Source organism: Alternaria metachromatica (genome assembly GCF_023757995.1).
Source record: "Alternaria metachromatica strain BMP 0045 chromosome Unknown scaffold_17, whole genome shotgun sequence".
In the NCBI taxonomy this organism is placed as follows: domain Eukaryota; kingdom Fungi; phylum Ascomycota; class Dothideomycetes; order Pleosporales; family Pleosporaceae; genus Alternaria; species Alternaria metachromatica.
This window is the reverse complement of record NW_026055508.1, coordinates 523,103-536,083: the sequence shown is the minus strand read 5'-3', so window position 1 is coordinate 536,083 and position 12,981 is coordinate 523,103. Positions and strand designations below refer to the sequence as shown.

General features: G+C 53.2%; 6 protein-coding genes across 6 annotated transcripts; 3 read left to right on the top strand and 3 right to left on the bottom strand.

Annotated features, from left to right (window-relative positions):
• Positions 1 to 2,020: 2,020 nt before the first annotated feature.
• Positions 2,021 to 3,892, bottom strand: J4E83_007187 (uncharacterized protein; the record flags this gene model as incomplete). Its single annotated transcript, XM_049334092.1, has 1 exon — positions 2,021 to 3,892. One exon carries the CDS (start codon positions 3,890 to 3,892, stop codon positions 2,021 to 2,023), a length of 1,872 nt encoding a protein of 623 aa, XP_049186903.1.
• A 568-nt stretch (positions 3,893 to 4,460) lies between these two features.
• On the top strand, positions 4,461 to 5,338 carry J4E83_007186 (uncharacterized protein; the record flags this gene model as incomplete). The annotated part of the gene is made up of 2 exons (XM_049334091.1): positions 4,461 to 4,646; positions 4,823 to 5,338. 2 exons carry the CDS (start codon positions 4,461 to 4,463, stop codon positions 5,336 to 5,338), a joined length of 702 nt encoding a protein of 233 aa, XP_049186902.1.
• Positions 5,339 to 5,673: 335 nt separating this feature from the next.
• On the bottom strand, positions 5,674 to 7,206 carry J4E83_007185 (uncharacterized protein; the record flags this gene model as incomplete). Its single annotated transcript, XM_049334090.1, has 1 exon — positions 5,674 to 7,206. One exon carries the CDS (start codon positions 7,204 to 7,206, stop codon positions 5,674 to 5,676), a length of 1,533 nt encoding a protein of 510 aa, XP_049186901.1.
• A 1,373-nt stretch (positions 7,207 to 8,579) lies between these two features.
• On the top strand, positions 8,580 to 9,529 carry J4E83_007184 (uncharacterized protein; the record flags this gene model as incomplete). The annotated part of the gene is made up of 4 exons (XM_049334089.1): positions 8,580 to 8,617; positions 8,680 to 8,750; positions 8,839 to 9,229; positions 9,283 to 9,529. 4 exons carry the CDS (start codon positions 8,580 to 8,582, stop codon positions 9,527 to 9,529), a joined length of 747 nt encoding a protein of 248 aa, XP_049186900.1.
• Positions 9,530 to 9,912: 383 nt separating this feature from the next.
• On the bottom strand, positions 9,913 to 10,392 carry J4E83_007183 (uncharacterized protein; the record flags this gene model as incomplete). The annotated part of the gene is made up of 2 exons (XM_049334088.1): positions 9,913 to 10,290; positions 10,354 to 10,392. 2 exons carry the CDS (start codon positions 10,390 to 10,392, stop codon positions 9,913 to 9,915), a joined length of 417 nt encoding a protein of 138 aa, XP_049186899.1.
• A 241-nt stretch (positions 10,393 to 10,633) lies between these two features.
• On the top strand, positions 10,634 to 11,901 carry J4E83_007182 (uncharacterized protein; the record flags this gene model as incomplete). The annotated part of the gene is made up of 2 exons (XM_049334087.1): positions 10,634 to 10,895; positions 10,970 to 11,901. 2 exons carry the CDS (start codon positions 10,634 to 10,636, stop codon positions 11,899 to 11,901), a joined length of 1,194 nt encoding a protein of 397 aa, XP_049186898.1.
• Positions 11,902 to 12,981: the final 1,080 nt, after the last annotated feature.

Below are 12,981 nucleotides of genomic sequence, written 5' to 3'. Positions count from 1 at the left end.
ATCGCCTAGTATGCGAGCAAGTCCAGCGATGGCGGGAAGGCGGTCCTTGTCGAATGTTACCGAGCGACGACCGTATTGGTGAACTAAGTGGTCCCAGTACTCGTACAGTTCCCTGGAGGATATGCAGTTGTCTTTGAATCTGGCGATCATGTCCGAGACTCCTGACCAAGACTTATGCTTCTCTTTAGGAGCTTCATCTCCTTCGGCCCATTCGCTTCTACCGCAAGCAAAATGTAACTTCTGGTTCCCAAAAAGCAGGAGACGAGTAGACATCTCTTGTTCCTGAAACGTCCAGCATCTTTTGTTCCAATTGCCAAATGCCGAGTCCCAATTGTACATTCTGTGGTCCAAGTATTCCCCCGTTCTTGGTCGTAACCGGATAAGGTAAAAACCTTTGATAGCTTTCCGTATTGTTGATTGGAAGTGGAGTTTCACTGCGGGCGCCCGGCTGAGGAAACTTTCGTGACATGATTTCGAATTGAGGCTGCAGAGAGTGACAAATGCATGGCGATACACTAGATTCATCTGGGAGGATTCGTACGACCAGTCATCTTTATCATCTTGTATGATGCAGAGAGCGTCTATCCATAGATATGGAACGCCGATCGCCCTTGCAAGCGCGATGGCATCATTTGTGGTTGGTGTCATGAGCTCGCTCGGTAAACCTGCGTACCTGGATTCCAGAGATGCTTTCTCGGTCTTGAACTGCAACTTGGCGTCTGTTTCAGTCCCCCAGCAGTAGCTTAAGGCAGCGTATCTTGTTTCCTGAGGGTGCTTTATGTTAGAGGACAGAACCAAGCGAGGAAGAGCTGATACATCATGGCCGATATCTAGGAGCCTTGTGGGCATGAATGAAGACGGAGTATCAGGGTGGCACGTTGATGTGCAATGATCAAGCGGTCGGTGCAACTGCTGAATGTTCGTAGGATCTAAGTATGAAGTGATTCGCGCGGAGTCGACTTTTAGCCATTCGCAACAACCTTGAGACAAATCTTTAGCCCACACGAACCAAGATCTGCTTGGATGATGCGACTTACCAGGACTTGCCTCAATTGAGAAGAGAGTTTGTATAATATTGTTCAACCTGGCGTTGATGATAGTTCCTTCTATCATCAGCCCCTCTACATATATACCATTTAGGGAAAGATACGCAACTAATCTCAATGGGCCATCGTCTTTCGAATAGGACTTTGCCTTTTTTGGAAGTGCATCTTCTAGTGACTTCCGCAAAGCTTGACAGAATGCACAGCCGAGCTTAGAAGAAAGAGACAAATGAGGCATGTCAGGCAGGATCTCGTCGAGCTTCCAATCGAGGCGGACCAGTCGATATTCTTGCGGTACATGGTATGGCTTCTCCTCCTGCTCTGTAGGATGCAGTTCGGTCTTGGACTCCGGGAAGGAAAGTCGTGCAGTGCCATATTCGTCTACTACCTCCTGACCCCCGATTGCAGCATCGTCAAAGCTGAGAAGGCTGCAACGCCTGCAGAGGGTGTCGGGTTTCGGCAAATCGCTCATTGGTTCGGCTGGCAAGAACTCCGCCAGGAGTTAGGCATGCTATAAGGAAGGAAGAGAAGGTGAGAAAGTAAGATGCGCTCTCGTGTGAAGAAAGTGTTGCCAGACAGACGTTTGATCTGTAACAGATAGGAGTCTAGTCGTTGACACCGTCAGTGTCGTGGTGGGGCAGGTGAGCGTAGGCTCAGATTTAACCTTATCAGGCGGGCGGCAGGCACCGATCAGGAAACGAGCTAGAACGATTTGGCACTCTGTGCAACCCTACCGTCGTTCGCTGGCCCGCCCTAAAATGTAAATAAAGTTAATTCTATCTTGCATGGGTATATAAGTGTAAATGCCAAAAAATCGCTATCCCCTGTTTGTCGTATCATATATCGTGTAACCAGTGAGATCTCCGTTTACCGTCTCATGACCCATCATATCATGACCATGTTTCCCGAACGACCAAACCCATAAATGCAGAAAAAATCCCGAAGATTTCTGACAACCATCTCAACCTCCACTTACCTCACGTCACACACAACATCTCCTCCCACCCAACCGTCCACCTCACACTCCCCATAACCACAACCAACAACCCCACTCCGGCCGCCACACTCGCACCGGCATAAAGATACGCACTCCTCCTCCTCTTCGCCGTATCAATCTCCACAATCCACGTGCTAACCGTCGTCAAACAACCACAGAACCCGTCTTGAATGCCTTGCAGCACCGCACAGCCCATCACACTACCACCAACAAGCCCCGTACTACTGAGGGGAACGTGTTGGAGATCGTATGCCATACCCAGCACCGCAGTACCGAAGATATTAACTGTGAAGGTGCCCAGCGGGAAAGACGGCGCGATGGGATTGAGAAAGAGGGAGATGTAGTATCGGAGGAGACAGCCTGCGGGAGCGAAGACGCATGCGAAGAGGGCTTGGGAGCGCCATGTTGAATAGGGCGGAAGACACACCATGATGATTGCGCCGAACCATACGCCCCAGCCTAGGATGACGAAAATAGGGTCGCAGACGCGGCGGGTGAACCGGAAGGGTAGGCTGGGTGTGATGCGGTCTAGGGCGAGAGCGAGGTGGGCGCCGATGTGCAAAGCGCAGTAGCATGTTGCTATTGTTATTATGATGGTGGCTAGGATAGCCATGACGGAGTATCCGCCGTTTCGCGAGACTGTGGTGGTCACAGATGGTGTGGATGTACCCGCAGGATAGGGATGGTTGATCGGACTCTTCAAATCATTTGACAGCGCGAGGAAGATGTCGCGCATGAAACTCGAGAAACTGGTAAAAGAGCCACAGAACCCCGTTGCAAGACCAATATACATCGGTATAGTCTTCTTTATCTTCCCATGCCGCGCTTTGTGTTGCGAGTGTTCAATGTCGTTGGCAGGATAATCGGTTGGTTCGGGGAGTTTCTCTTCACCATCATTACTATTGCTGCGACTCCCCCATTCGGCAGCGAAGAGACGACGGTCTTCGGATAGGAAGCCCATAATAAAGGTTCCCGCGACATTGGCCCAGAGCTCAGAAAATATGACTGGTGCACCGGGGTAAAACGTCAGGGCCTGTAGACCCAGACGAGCTAGCGTGCCCCATATGGAGAAGAAGATGAGGTAGGAGATGGTGTACAGCTCCGTGGCACATCTCGATGCTTTTTGCTGCCCAGGGGTGCGCTTGGAGCGCAGGTAGTGCTCTGCGTCTGTGTGGTGATCATCGTAGTGATGGGTGTGGGCATGCCCGTCTTCTTGAACGGGCGACATGCTGGGCAGGGCCGTAATGTCTAGCTGAGACCCTGAAGCAGCACCGGGCGCTACTCGTCCGAGTGGAAAAGAGGGTCTTCTCGATCGGTGTGGATGTGTTTGAGATGCCGGACTACCACCTCCAGCATTCTCTCTCTGTGACGCCCTACTCTGCGCTCGCGTTCTGGGTGTGCGCAAAGGCGTGGGAAGATTGGGCGAATGCGCGTTATCGTTGTAGAGATGTAGCCAGGAGTCTGCTCCTAGGAGGTCGTCGTCGTGCTTGCTCTCGCCGGCTCGTGAGGAAACTGTGCTGAGCGAGCGGTGCTTCCCGGCGTTTTTGTCCCACCGCTTCACGCTGCTGTACGAGTGATTCCGCTGTCGCGTATACGGCACATTGGGTGCGGGCGAGGCGGTCGAGGTAGGCGAGGGCAATGGCTCGCTATCCGCGTGCTCCGAGTGGACTCTCTCGAGGTCGAGGTTGAAGTCGTGCAGGCGGCGCAGGTCGCTGCGGGTTCGAGATCGCGGTTCCGGGCGGTGCGCTGACTCTTCGGAGAGAGTGGAAGACCGCAGCGACGAGCGCTGGTTGTTGAAATGCGACTCGCGCTTGGTGGGGACATCGTCGTCGTCGAGTGCAGCGTTGGCCATAGCTGCCGTCCTGGTCCCGTTTGTGCATGCAGCTTCGATGTGCAATGACGTGCGGGTCCCAAGATGAGCAGTCACCCGTAACTTTGTAGTGTATAATTTCAGCTCAAGACGCCGTGTGCAACTTGGGGTAACGCGCCATGCTGCTTTCTATGATGCCGGGACAAAAGTGGCGATGCCCGAGAATAAGACAGCACACGTATATCAGCCCTCGTTCGCGTCTCTCCTCCCTCCTGCGCCAAATAAGAAAAGGTCAAATCTCAGTAACCTTTGCTTATGCAAATAATGGAACGAATGGCGCGCGCTTCCTTTTTCTCCGATTGGCAGGGGCTTCCCAGTCTAGCGGCACTGCACCTGCCGAGGCGTGACAAGGTTTCGTGTCACGGAGGCGCCCGACGCCATGGCATCTGTTATCGCCGGCATGTGGGGAGCTAGGCGTGACCACGCGCTTGTCTCATGCACCTTCTTGAATGGACAGTAGGTGTCAAGTTGAACACCGACTATATATTTCAGAATACCAAGACCTGCAATTTACTGTATCTTCTCTACGTAATTACACTGCGAATCCACCATGTCCGGCATCAACCTCCCCAAGAACGCCCACGTCTCAACACACCCATGTCTCCAGGCGAAGCTCTCACAGCTCCGATCCGCGAGCACAGGGTCCAAAGATGCGCAGACCCTGGTGCATGAACTCGCTCTCATGGTCGGCTATGAGGCACTGGCCGCTGGCTTAAAGGCACAAGAGGCAGGCACCGTACGTTCACCCATTCCATCACAGTTACATTCACCCGGTCACATCATGTCACAAGGTGGGGTGGTATTCCACGACATATACATAAAAGGATTCCCATATCTCCAAATCACCCAGACAACAACCATAGCATTGCTGCTATACTATATCACACCACCTACTAACCTGCGGTCTTCCAGGACAAATCCCCGCTCGGCTACGAATACACCACAACCACCACCTCCCCCTCACCGACCTCCATATCGCTCGTCCCCATCCTCCGCTCCGGCCTCTCCATGGTCCCCGCGCTCTCCTCCCTGCTCCCCATGCCCGTGCCCGTTCACCACCTCGGTCTCTACCGCGAGAAATCCACCTTACAACCCGTAGAATACTACAACAACCTGCCCTACCACACCCCGCACGCAGCTGGCTCAACCAAGCCCCAACCAGAGCTGGCGATTATTGTAGATCCCATCATCGCGACGGGTGCGACGGCGCAAGCGGCTATCGACACGCTGAAGGACTGGGGTGTGAAGCGGATTATCGTCGTGGCTATACTGGCGACGGAAGAGGGGCTGCAGAAGGCGTGCGGGGAGTGGGAAGAGGGGGTTGAGGTGTGGGTTGGTGGGTGCGATAAGGGGGTTGATGAGAAGGGCATGATTAAGCCCGGGCTGGGCGATATTGGCGACAGGCTGTTTTTGACGTTGGGGAAATAAGTAAATAAGGGGATATGAATCATGATTGAATGTGAAATATGAGGCACGTATTTCATGATTTCTATCAAGGTCTGAATAACGTCGTGATCGAGTCGGGATCAAGTGATTTACTATTGAGGTCAGGCAGGTAGTCATCAGCCCTGTCCCATCCTCTATGTCTTTGGAAGAACGAAAATGTCTTTGGTCGTTCTTCCAAAGACATAGAGGTTGGGACGGGGCTGATGACTACCTGACTGTCAATGATTCTGTTGATCATACCACCGCTCCGTCCAGCCATTCGTTCCCGTGTACTGATGTATATCATGGATTCGACGAACATCTAAACAACGGTATGATCAAGTTGGGAACAAGTGCTTTTCTCTCAGGGCACGCAAGTTGGGCACCAGGAATTCGACGTCATACCAACTAATCTGGTGTTCGCCCCATTTCTTCATCCACCCCGTAATGTCCATATGCTGACACTCTAGGACAATAGCCTCGGCATCATGCTCATGCCCAATATCGAAATTGCAGTGTATGATCCCAACTCTGAGGTTCATATCGCGTACCAGCAGCGGCGTGTCTTCGTACATGTAGCCAAGACGACGCCGCCGGTGTAGCCATGAAGGTTGGGGAAGACCGCCCTCGGATCTGTAACTCATATCTAGGGCGATTTGCCAAGCGGTATCTCTTTGGAAGATGGCTCGGAAGACGTGATGTGCTAACTCGGGGTAAGGATTGCCGTCAAACAGCAGCGTGAAGGCGCCGGATGGCATACCCAGGGACTTCAAGGCGTTTGCTTCGGTCATCCAGCGCGCGATTGCTTTCGTTGCGAACTCAAGACTTCTGTAACTTCGACTGAATATGGTACTCGAACTAGAAAAAGGCACTTGATCCCATCTGGGGTTGTTGAAAGAATACGCAGTCATCCAAAGATTGACATGTCGCTCAACGCGTAGGCTGGGCATCTCGCGCAGGTGAGGGATAAGGCCCCGAATGTGGCATTCCGGATGCGCAATCGACTCCCGGTCTTCCATCAGTTTGATGTTCCGGATGTTTCGAATGTGCTTGCGCACCATCATTGGAGGGTCCTCTAGAAACTTGACGGCAACAGAAGCAGCGGAGTACCTGTAGTTCGCATCGTTGTGGTAGAAACGACGCTCATTTGTGACCACGGCAGATCCTTCTGGAGTCACCCCGGAAACCTTTTCCAGACGGCTGATCTCCTCCTTGCTGGGTAGTTTCCACGGCTCAGGATACAAGTTGATGAGTTCGAAGATGTTGCGAAAGACAGTGTATTTGTGTGGTGGAACCCACAAACCATTCACCCATTTTTGGCCTGTTCGAACAAATTCTGGGTCCTTTGATATGGTCCTCAAGGTATGGCAGATGAAGTCGCGGTAGATGGACGGTATTTCTCCACAATCGTGGCCCTTGGAGTCCATCGTAACCTCGCATTTCGATCGCCAATTGGCGAGAATTGTCTTAAACTGTGGGTACCGGGACGCTATCTCCTCTTCCAGCTTCTTTGTCAAGAATTGGCGAGCCATCACATCTACCAAGTGGTCCTTGTAAAGATCGAGCTTGTGAATACCAGCGTGCCATAGGCCAGCATCTTGGCGTGTTTCCTCGGAGAAGGCTGTGTAGAAACTGATGCTGTTGACCTCGCAGACACGCTTCCATAGTTCATCATAGATGGTGCGGCAGGTGTACGCAAGTGGAATGTTGACAGGCTCGCCGTTCGTAGTCATGAAGCTGTGGGTCTTCGGATCGTATACGAAGCCGTCTATGTCTGATACGTATCGTTCGTAGATCATATCCCGAATTTCGCGCGGGAGACCTAGGAGCGCTGATTCAGGACGTGTTCTTGATCCCGCCTGGGGCGTCATCGGAGATGTCTCAGAAGAATGACGAGGTTGCTTAATTTCGGGTCGGACAGAGCTTCGTCGCTGAGCCATGGATTTGACCCAAGAAATAGAGTACGTTGCTGAAGAATCGGGAGCTGCTCCGATGAGATTGCATCAGTATCTGTCACCCTGATGATGGGCACCTGAAAAGGAGAGGCGGAACTGTGGTCGCTCATCGTGTCCATCATCGCGTGAGAAAATCCAATGTAGTCGCGGTGTGAGTTGGTGTGTCGAAATGCGTCGCCATTGGGGTTAAGTATTGTCCAGATTGGAGACGTTTCGATGAAGAAACGGTGGCCGCCACGTCTCTAAAGACAAGGCGCCATGATCCGCACATGGATTTTAGCTGTTGCCTGGAATCTACCCGCTTCTGCATTCTGTTGTTGAAGACCTGAAGGGAACTACCCATTGAGCGCAAAGTACAATTCCCAGTGGTTCTTACACCCAGTATTGAATGCGCTACCGCACTGCGTGCATGTGCTTCCGCTGGCCATGTATTCGGTGACGGTCAGCACATGCTTGCACTGTCCGCAAAGCACTGCACCCTCATCTCTTTGTTCAAAGGGCCAAACTCCAGACTTGTGAGACTCGCATGCATCGTGACAGCTGATGCATGCGTAGAACTTCTGGCAGCAGAAATGCTTGATGGCGATGATGTCAAGCGGAGAGTGCCAATGGGCGCATTGCGTTAGCGGTGTGACCGACAAACCGTGAACAGTCGGAGAGCCTTGCGTTTCGGATGACATTAGGGTACCGGCAGTGATCGTGTGGTTAAATGCGGTGCTAAGTGGCCTTGCAAGTGGAGGATTTCGGCCGGCTGTGAGGCTGAAAGCTAAGGAGCGCTGCGGGATGATCAAGTGGGTGACCCCACTCTTTCGTCATCGCTTCATCCAGTCGGAAACACCAAGTAGAGTGATGCATACTGTAACCCGTCTTTTTCTTCTCAACACATATAGATTTGAAGCGTACATCGTCAGATATAAATGCCGCAATGCAACGGCATGGCTTCCGTAGCTGCCTGGCATCGGGTCCCACAGGATGTATAATGAAACGTCGCGACACTTGCCAATTCGCTGAAGAGATTTCCTATTGGATCACCGTCCCCATTGTTTTTCAGCGATGCTTCGCTCAAGCCCGAGTTTTGCCGGATGCTGTTACTGTACAGCACAGCTCAGAGGCCTCAGACGTCACTAGCCCCGCGTCACCCCACTAAGCTGTAAGAAGTGCGTGCTGCTCTTGCTCAACAACAACAACATTCCGTGCCTTCCTCATTCACAACACTCAATCACAATCCCACACCCTTATACCCTAACATAACATCTTTTCACGCAAACGCAACCAATCCAACCGCAAACATGGCTCGTCAATTCTTCGTCGGCGGCAACTACAAGATGTGGGTACTTTCACAAGCTGTGAGTGCTTGGAGATGATGAAGAGAAGCTGACAAGTCTAAAGGAATGGCGACATTCAGACCATCAAGTCGCTCGTCGAGAACCTCAACAAGGCCCAGCTCGACCAGAACACAGGTACGTCGAAGCATCTTTCCAGCGACCCGAGAAAAGCGCAAAACTCCATCACACCATCGAGAGGACGAAACACTGACTCCAGAACCAGAGGTTGTCATCGCACCACCAGCCCTCTACCTCCTCCTCGCACGCGAGCACCTCCGCAAGGGCATCGAAGTCGCGGCGCAAAACGTCTTCGACAAGCCTAACGGTGCCTTCACCGGCGAGATCTCGGCTCAACAACTCAAAGACAGCGGCATCACCTGGGCTATCCTTGGTCACTCTGAGCGTCGCCAGATCTTGCAAGAGACTGACGACTTCGTCGCCAGCAAGACAAAGACTGCCATTGACAACGGTCTCAGTGTAATCCTCTGCTGCGGTGAGAGCCTGGAGCAGCGCGAGGCGGGCGAGACCGTCAACGTTGTCACCAAGCAGCTGAAGGCTGTCGCAGACAAGGTCAAGGACTGGAGCAAGATTGTCGTTGCCTACGAGCCCATCTGGTGCGTCAAGCTTATAAAGATAATTTCCATGCTCAATCACTAACGTAGAACAGGGCCATCGGTACCGGCAAGGTCGCAACCACCGAGCAAGCACAAGAAGTCCACGCCGCCCTCCGTGAGTGGCTCAAGAAGGAGGTCTCTGCCGAGGCTGCCGAGAAGACCCGTATCCTGTACGGTGGCAGCGTCTCAGAGAAGAACTGCGCGGAGCTTGCCAAGCAGGCCGACATTGACGGTTTCCTTGTCGGCGGTGCTAGCTTGAAGCCTGCCTTCGTTGACATCATCAACGCCAACCAGGCATGAATGCCTCGAAGCGATGCTCGTCTATAGTTGATTGGAGCGTGCTTCGGCAGCTAATGGTTATGATCTTATGAAATAAAAGAAGACTTGGCTAGGACCTATGTAGATTCAGCAAACCTTGGAAATGAACGTGCATGAAGATCATCGCTTTGGGCTCTGCAAGTTTCGTGATTCCTGTGTTTTTGATACATTGTTTGTACAGCGTTTATGAACTCCCCAGCCAGTGTATGTCGTTCACATCCTCTTGGGCATGCCGAAAAAAAAGTCGGGTCCTTTAACATTCATGTCATAGAGGCAGAGCTCTGGTCGATATGCCGCTACGCCTTGCCATGATTCTCGCTGGATATCGTCGCGTGTAATATTCGTCTTCCTTCACCTTCAATCCTTCACATGTTGATTTTGCTGCCGTGGAACGGACTCCAGATGCCCCTGACGTTCTCGTTCAGACTCTTCACTGGTCGTCCATCCAGCTTCCTGTTCTTCTCTCCTGTACTGTTCCTTAACATCTCCGCCTTTTCCCTCACACCCTCATTCTGCAGGTTCCTCACACATATTGACCGTTGTGCGCCGTTGATGTAGTTTGCGATGATGACGGGGTGGTGGCGTGGCCGTGGGCTGACGGAGATTTCGATCTGAGGGTTGCGCTTGGCGAAGGCGGGGAGGGAGGCTTTGAGGAAGGCGTTCATGCCTTTCGACGACCCCCACCAGTTGCAGTAGTGGAAGGTGATGGACTTGCACGGCAGGACAAAGGCTCCTACGCCGTTCTGCGGTCGTGATTAGCATCCAGGATGACAAATGTCGGGACAGATGAACCCGCGAAAACATACCTGAGCCTTTGCGACCGTCTTGATAGCCGAGAGAGGCATGTTGGCGGGCAATTGCGGTGGTGAGGGCGGTGCTTTCACCTATCTCAAAGTCCAAAGTCGGGCCCGGATCTCACGTGCGGTGGTCGCAGCCTAGGTTTGCGCTAGTGCGAACTCCGCGTCGCAGCTTCCTCGAACGCCCCAACTCCCAAACATCGACTTTCATCGTCGCGCCCTCCACTCCTCATATTCCAACTATTCCACATCGCCGTCTGGAGCGCATTCCAGAAACAAACTCGCAACCATGACGCATCTACTCCCCCCGATGCTGCTGAACCTGTTCGCCCCGCGGCCGCCGCTGCGCTGGGTCGAGCCTTCCGACCACGCGCCTGAGAAGCGCTGCACGCCCAAGATTGGCGGCATTGGCCAGTACATGGAGGCGCTGAGGGAGTACAAAGACAACGACGGCTACGTGCCCACCGACAGCTGGCTGCAGAAGCGCGATCGCAAGAAGCTCGAAAAGAAGGAGAAACAGGAGTATCTGCTTACCGAAGGGGTCAAGGATTGTACGACATCACCACGCGCGCTTACGCTATCACTTGCGCAATTATTATTTGCATCACTCACTAACATTATCTAGACAAGCCCGTCGAAGATCCCAAAGTACAGGGCGACGCCTTCAAGACGCTGTTCGTTTCTCGCCTATCCTATGGCGTCACCTCCGATGACCTCGAGCGCGAATTCGGCCGCTACGGTCCCATCGAGCGCATTCGGATCGTTGAAGACGTCACCCAACCCGCCGACGCGCCACCCAAGAAGCGAAAGCGCGGTTATGCTTTTATCGTCTTCGAGCGCGAAAAGGACATGAAGGCTGCATACAAGGAGACAGATGGTATCAAGATCAAGGATCGTCGCGTACTCGTTGATGTTGAGCGCGGTCGTACTGTCTCTGGATGGCGCCCGCGTCGCTTTGGTGGCGGTCTCGGTGGACGAGGCTACACCAAGGGCCCATCTGCTCGTGGGCCAAGCGGAGGCGGCAGCCAATTCGGAGGACCTCCAGCCGGACCTGGTGGCTTCGGAGCCCGCGGCGGTGGCTTCGGTGGAGGTTTCGGCGGACGAGGTGGTGGCCGTGGCGGCTTTGGCGGCGGATTCGGGGGTGACCGAGGAGGCTTCGGCGGTGGACGAGGAGGTTTCGGTGGCCGCGGTCGAGGTGACTTTGGCGGTGGTCGTGGAGGTATCGGCTACCAGTCCAACGGCTATGGACCTCCCGATGGCGCCCCAGCTGGTCCTCGCGGTCCACGAGGCGGTGGCTTTGGCGGCGACCGAGGGGGCGGAGGTGGATTCGGAGGCGACCGTGGTGGAGGCGGAGGACGATACGAAGACCGACGCGGCGGCGGTGGTGGTGGCTACGACCGAGGATCCAGCGGCGCTAACAACGAACCGCTCGGCAGCAGAGATCGATACCGCGACCGCGACGGTGGGTACGGTGGTGGAGGCCGAGACGACGGCTCAAGGAAGCGCGGCTACGAAGGCGACAGCTACGACGACCGAAGCCAGCGCCGCAGATACTAGGCCCGCTCGATGGCTCACGTATCTTCTGCAAGGGTTTGTCAAAGGTTACCTCCCCTTTCTTCGCCTCACCCTTTCTCGGCTCTGAGGGTAAGATCGAGTTTGTTCTGCTCTTGACGTTCGACCATTCAACACTGCGTTACAGGTCAGGATGGTAAGGGTTGTCGACATGTTACCTTTAGGCTTTCGATCCGTCATCACATTCTCGTCGACTAGCACTCCACGTCTCGATCTCGACTCTTCGGTAGGGACAAGGTACAGCGTCATCCTTCAGTCGATTGCAGCCACGATCTTCATTATCAGGTCCGCACAGGTTTGGTAGGCCGGGATGGGTAGGGCAAGGTGAACTTTCTCCCGCATGTTTTATTAGCTTTTCTTTCTTTTCAAATTATCTTTCTTGCTCGCGGTTTTGCCTGGGTAGGTATTAATGTAAGTTTTAAGCACGATGTTCCAGTAGTGCAACGACGTCAAGGTAAGGTTAACAGGTAAGGAGTACACTTCCTCGCTTGGTGATCTTACTGTGATGTGTTAGGTATAGAAAAGCATTTTTTTGCTACGTTCAATCGAGATGTATTGCTACATGCGGTGATGTGTTATGAACAGCCGGGACTCGGGCTCATTTCGAGTAGAACAGTGTGGCGAACAATCATTCAGCTTGCGTGATGGCAACGATCTTTTGCGCCCCTCGGTTTATACGCACACAACGAGCGAGCGCATTGGTAGCCCTTCAGCGTTCTACTGCGACATTTACCTGCGAGGAAATTGGAGCGATAGTTCCGAATCTTCAATCGAATGCCTCGCGATCATGTCTCCGACCTGCGTATCGAAGTATGAAATCTCGAATTCGTTCCAAAGAGATCAACTCAAGACGTGCCGATCTATCGGCATACCAATTCCTCAATCTACACCGCTATCGTTTCATTGACTGCAAGGCCTTGTGATTCGAGTCCCTCTGCTCAGGCGGAGGGTGCACGGACTGGGAGTGGTGCCTATTAATTACATCGCCTAGTACCCGCTGTTCAACCTTCTCCTTAGTTCGCCACTCTTGGAGCACTCAACTCTTTTGTAGCACCTAAACTACCA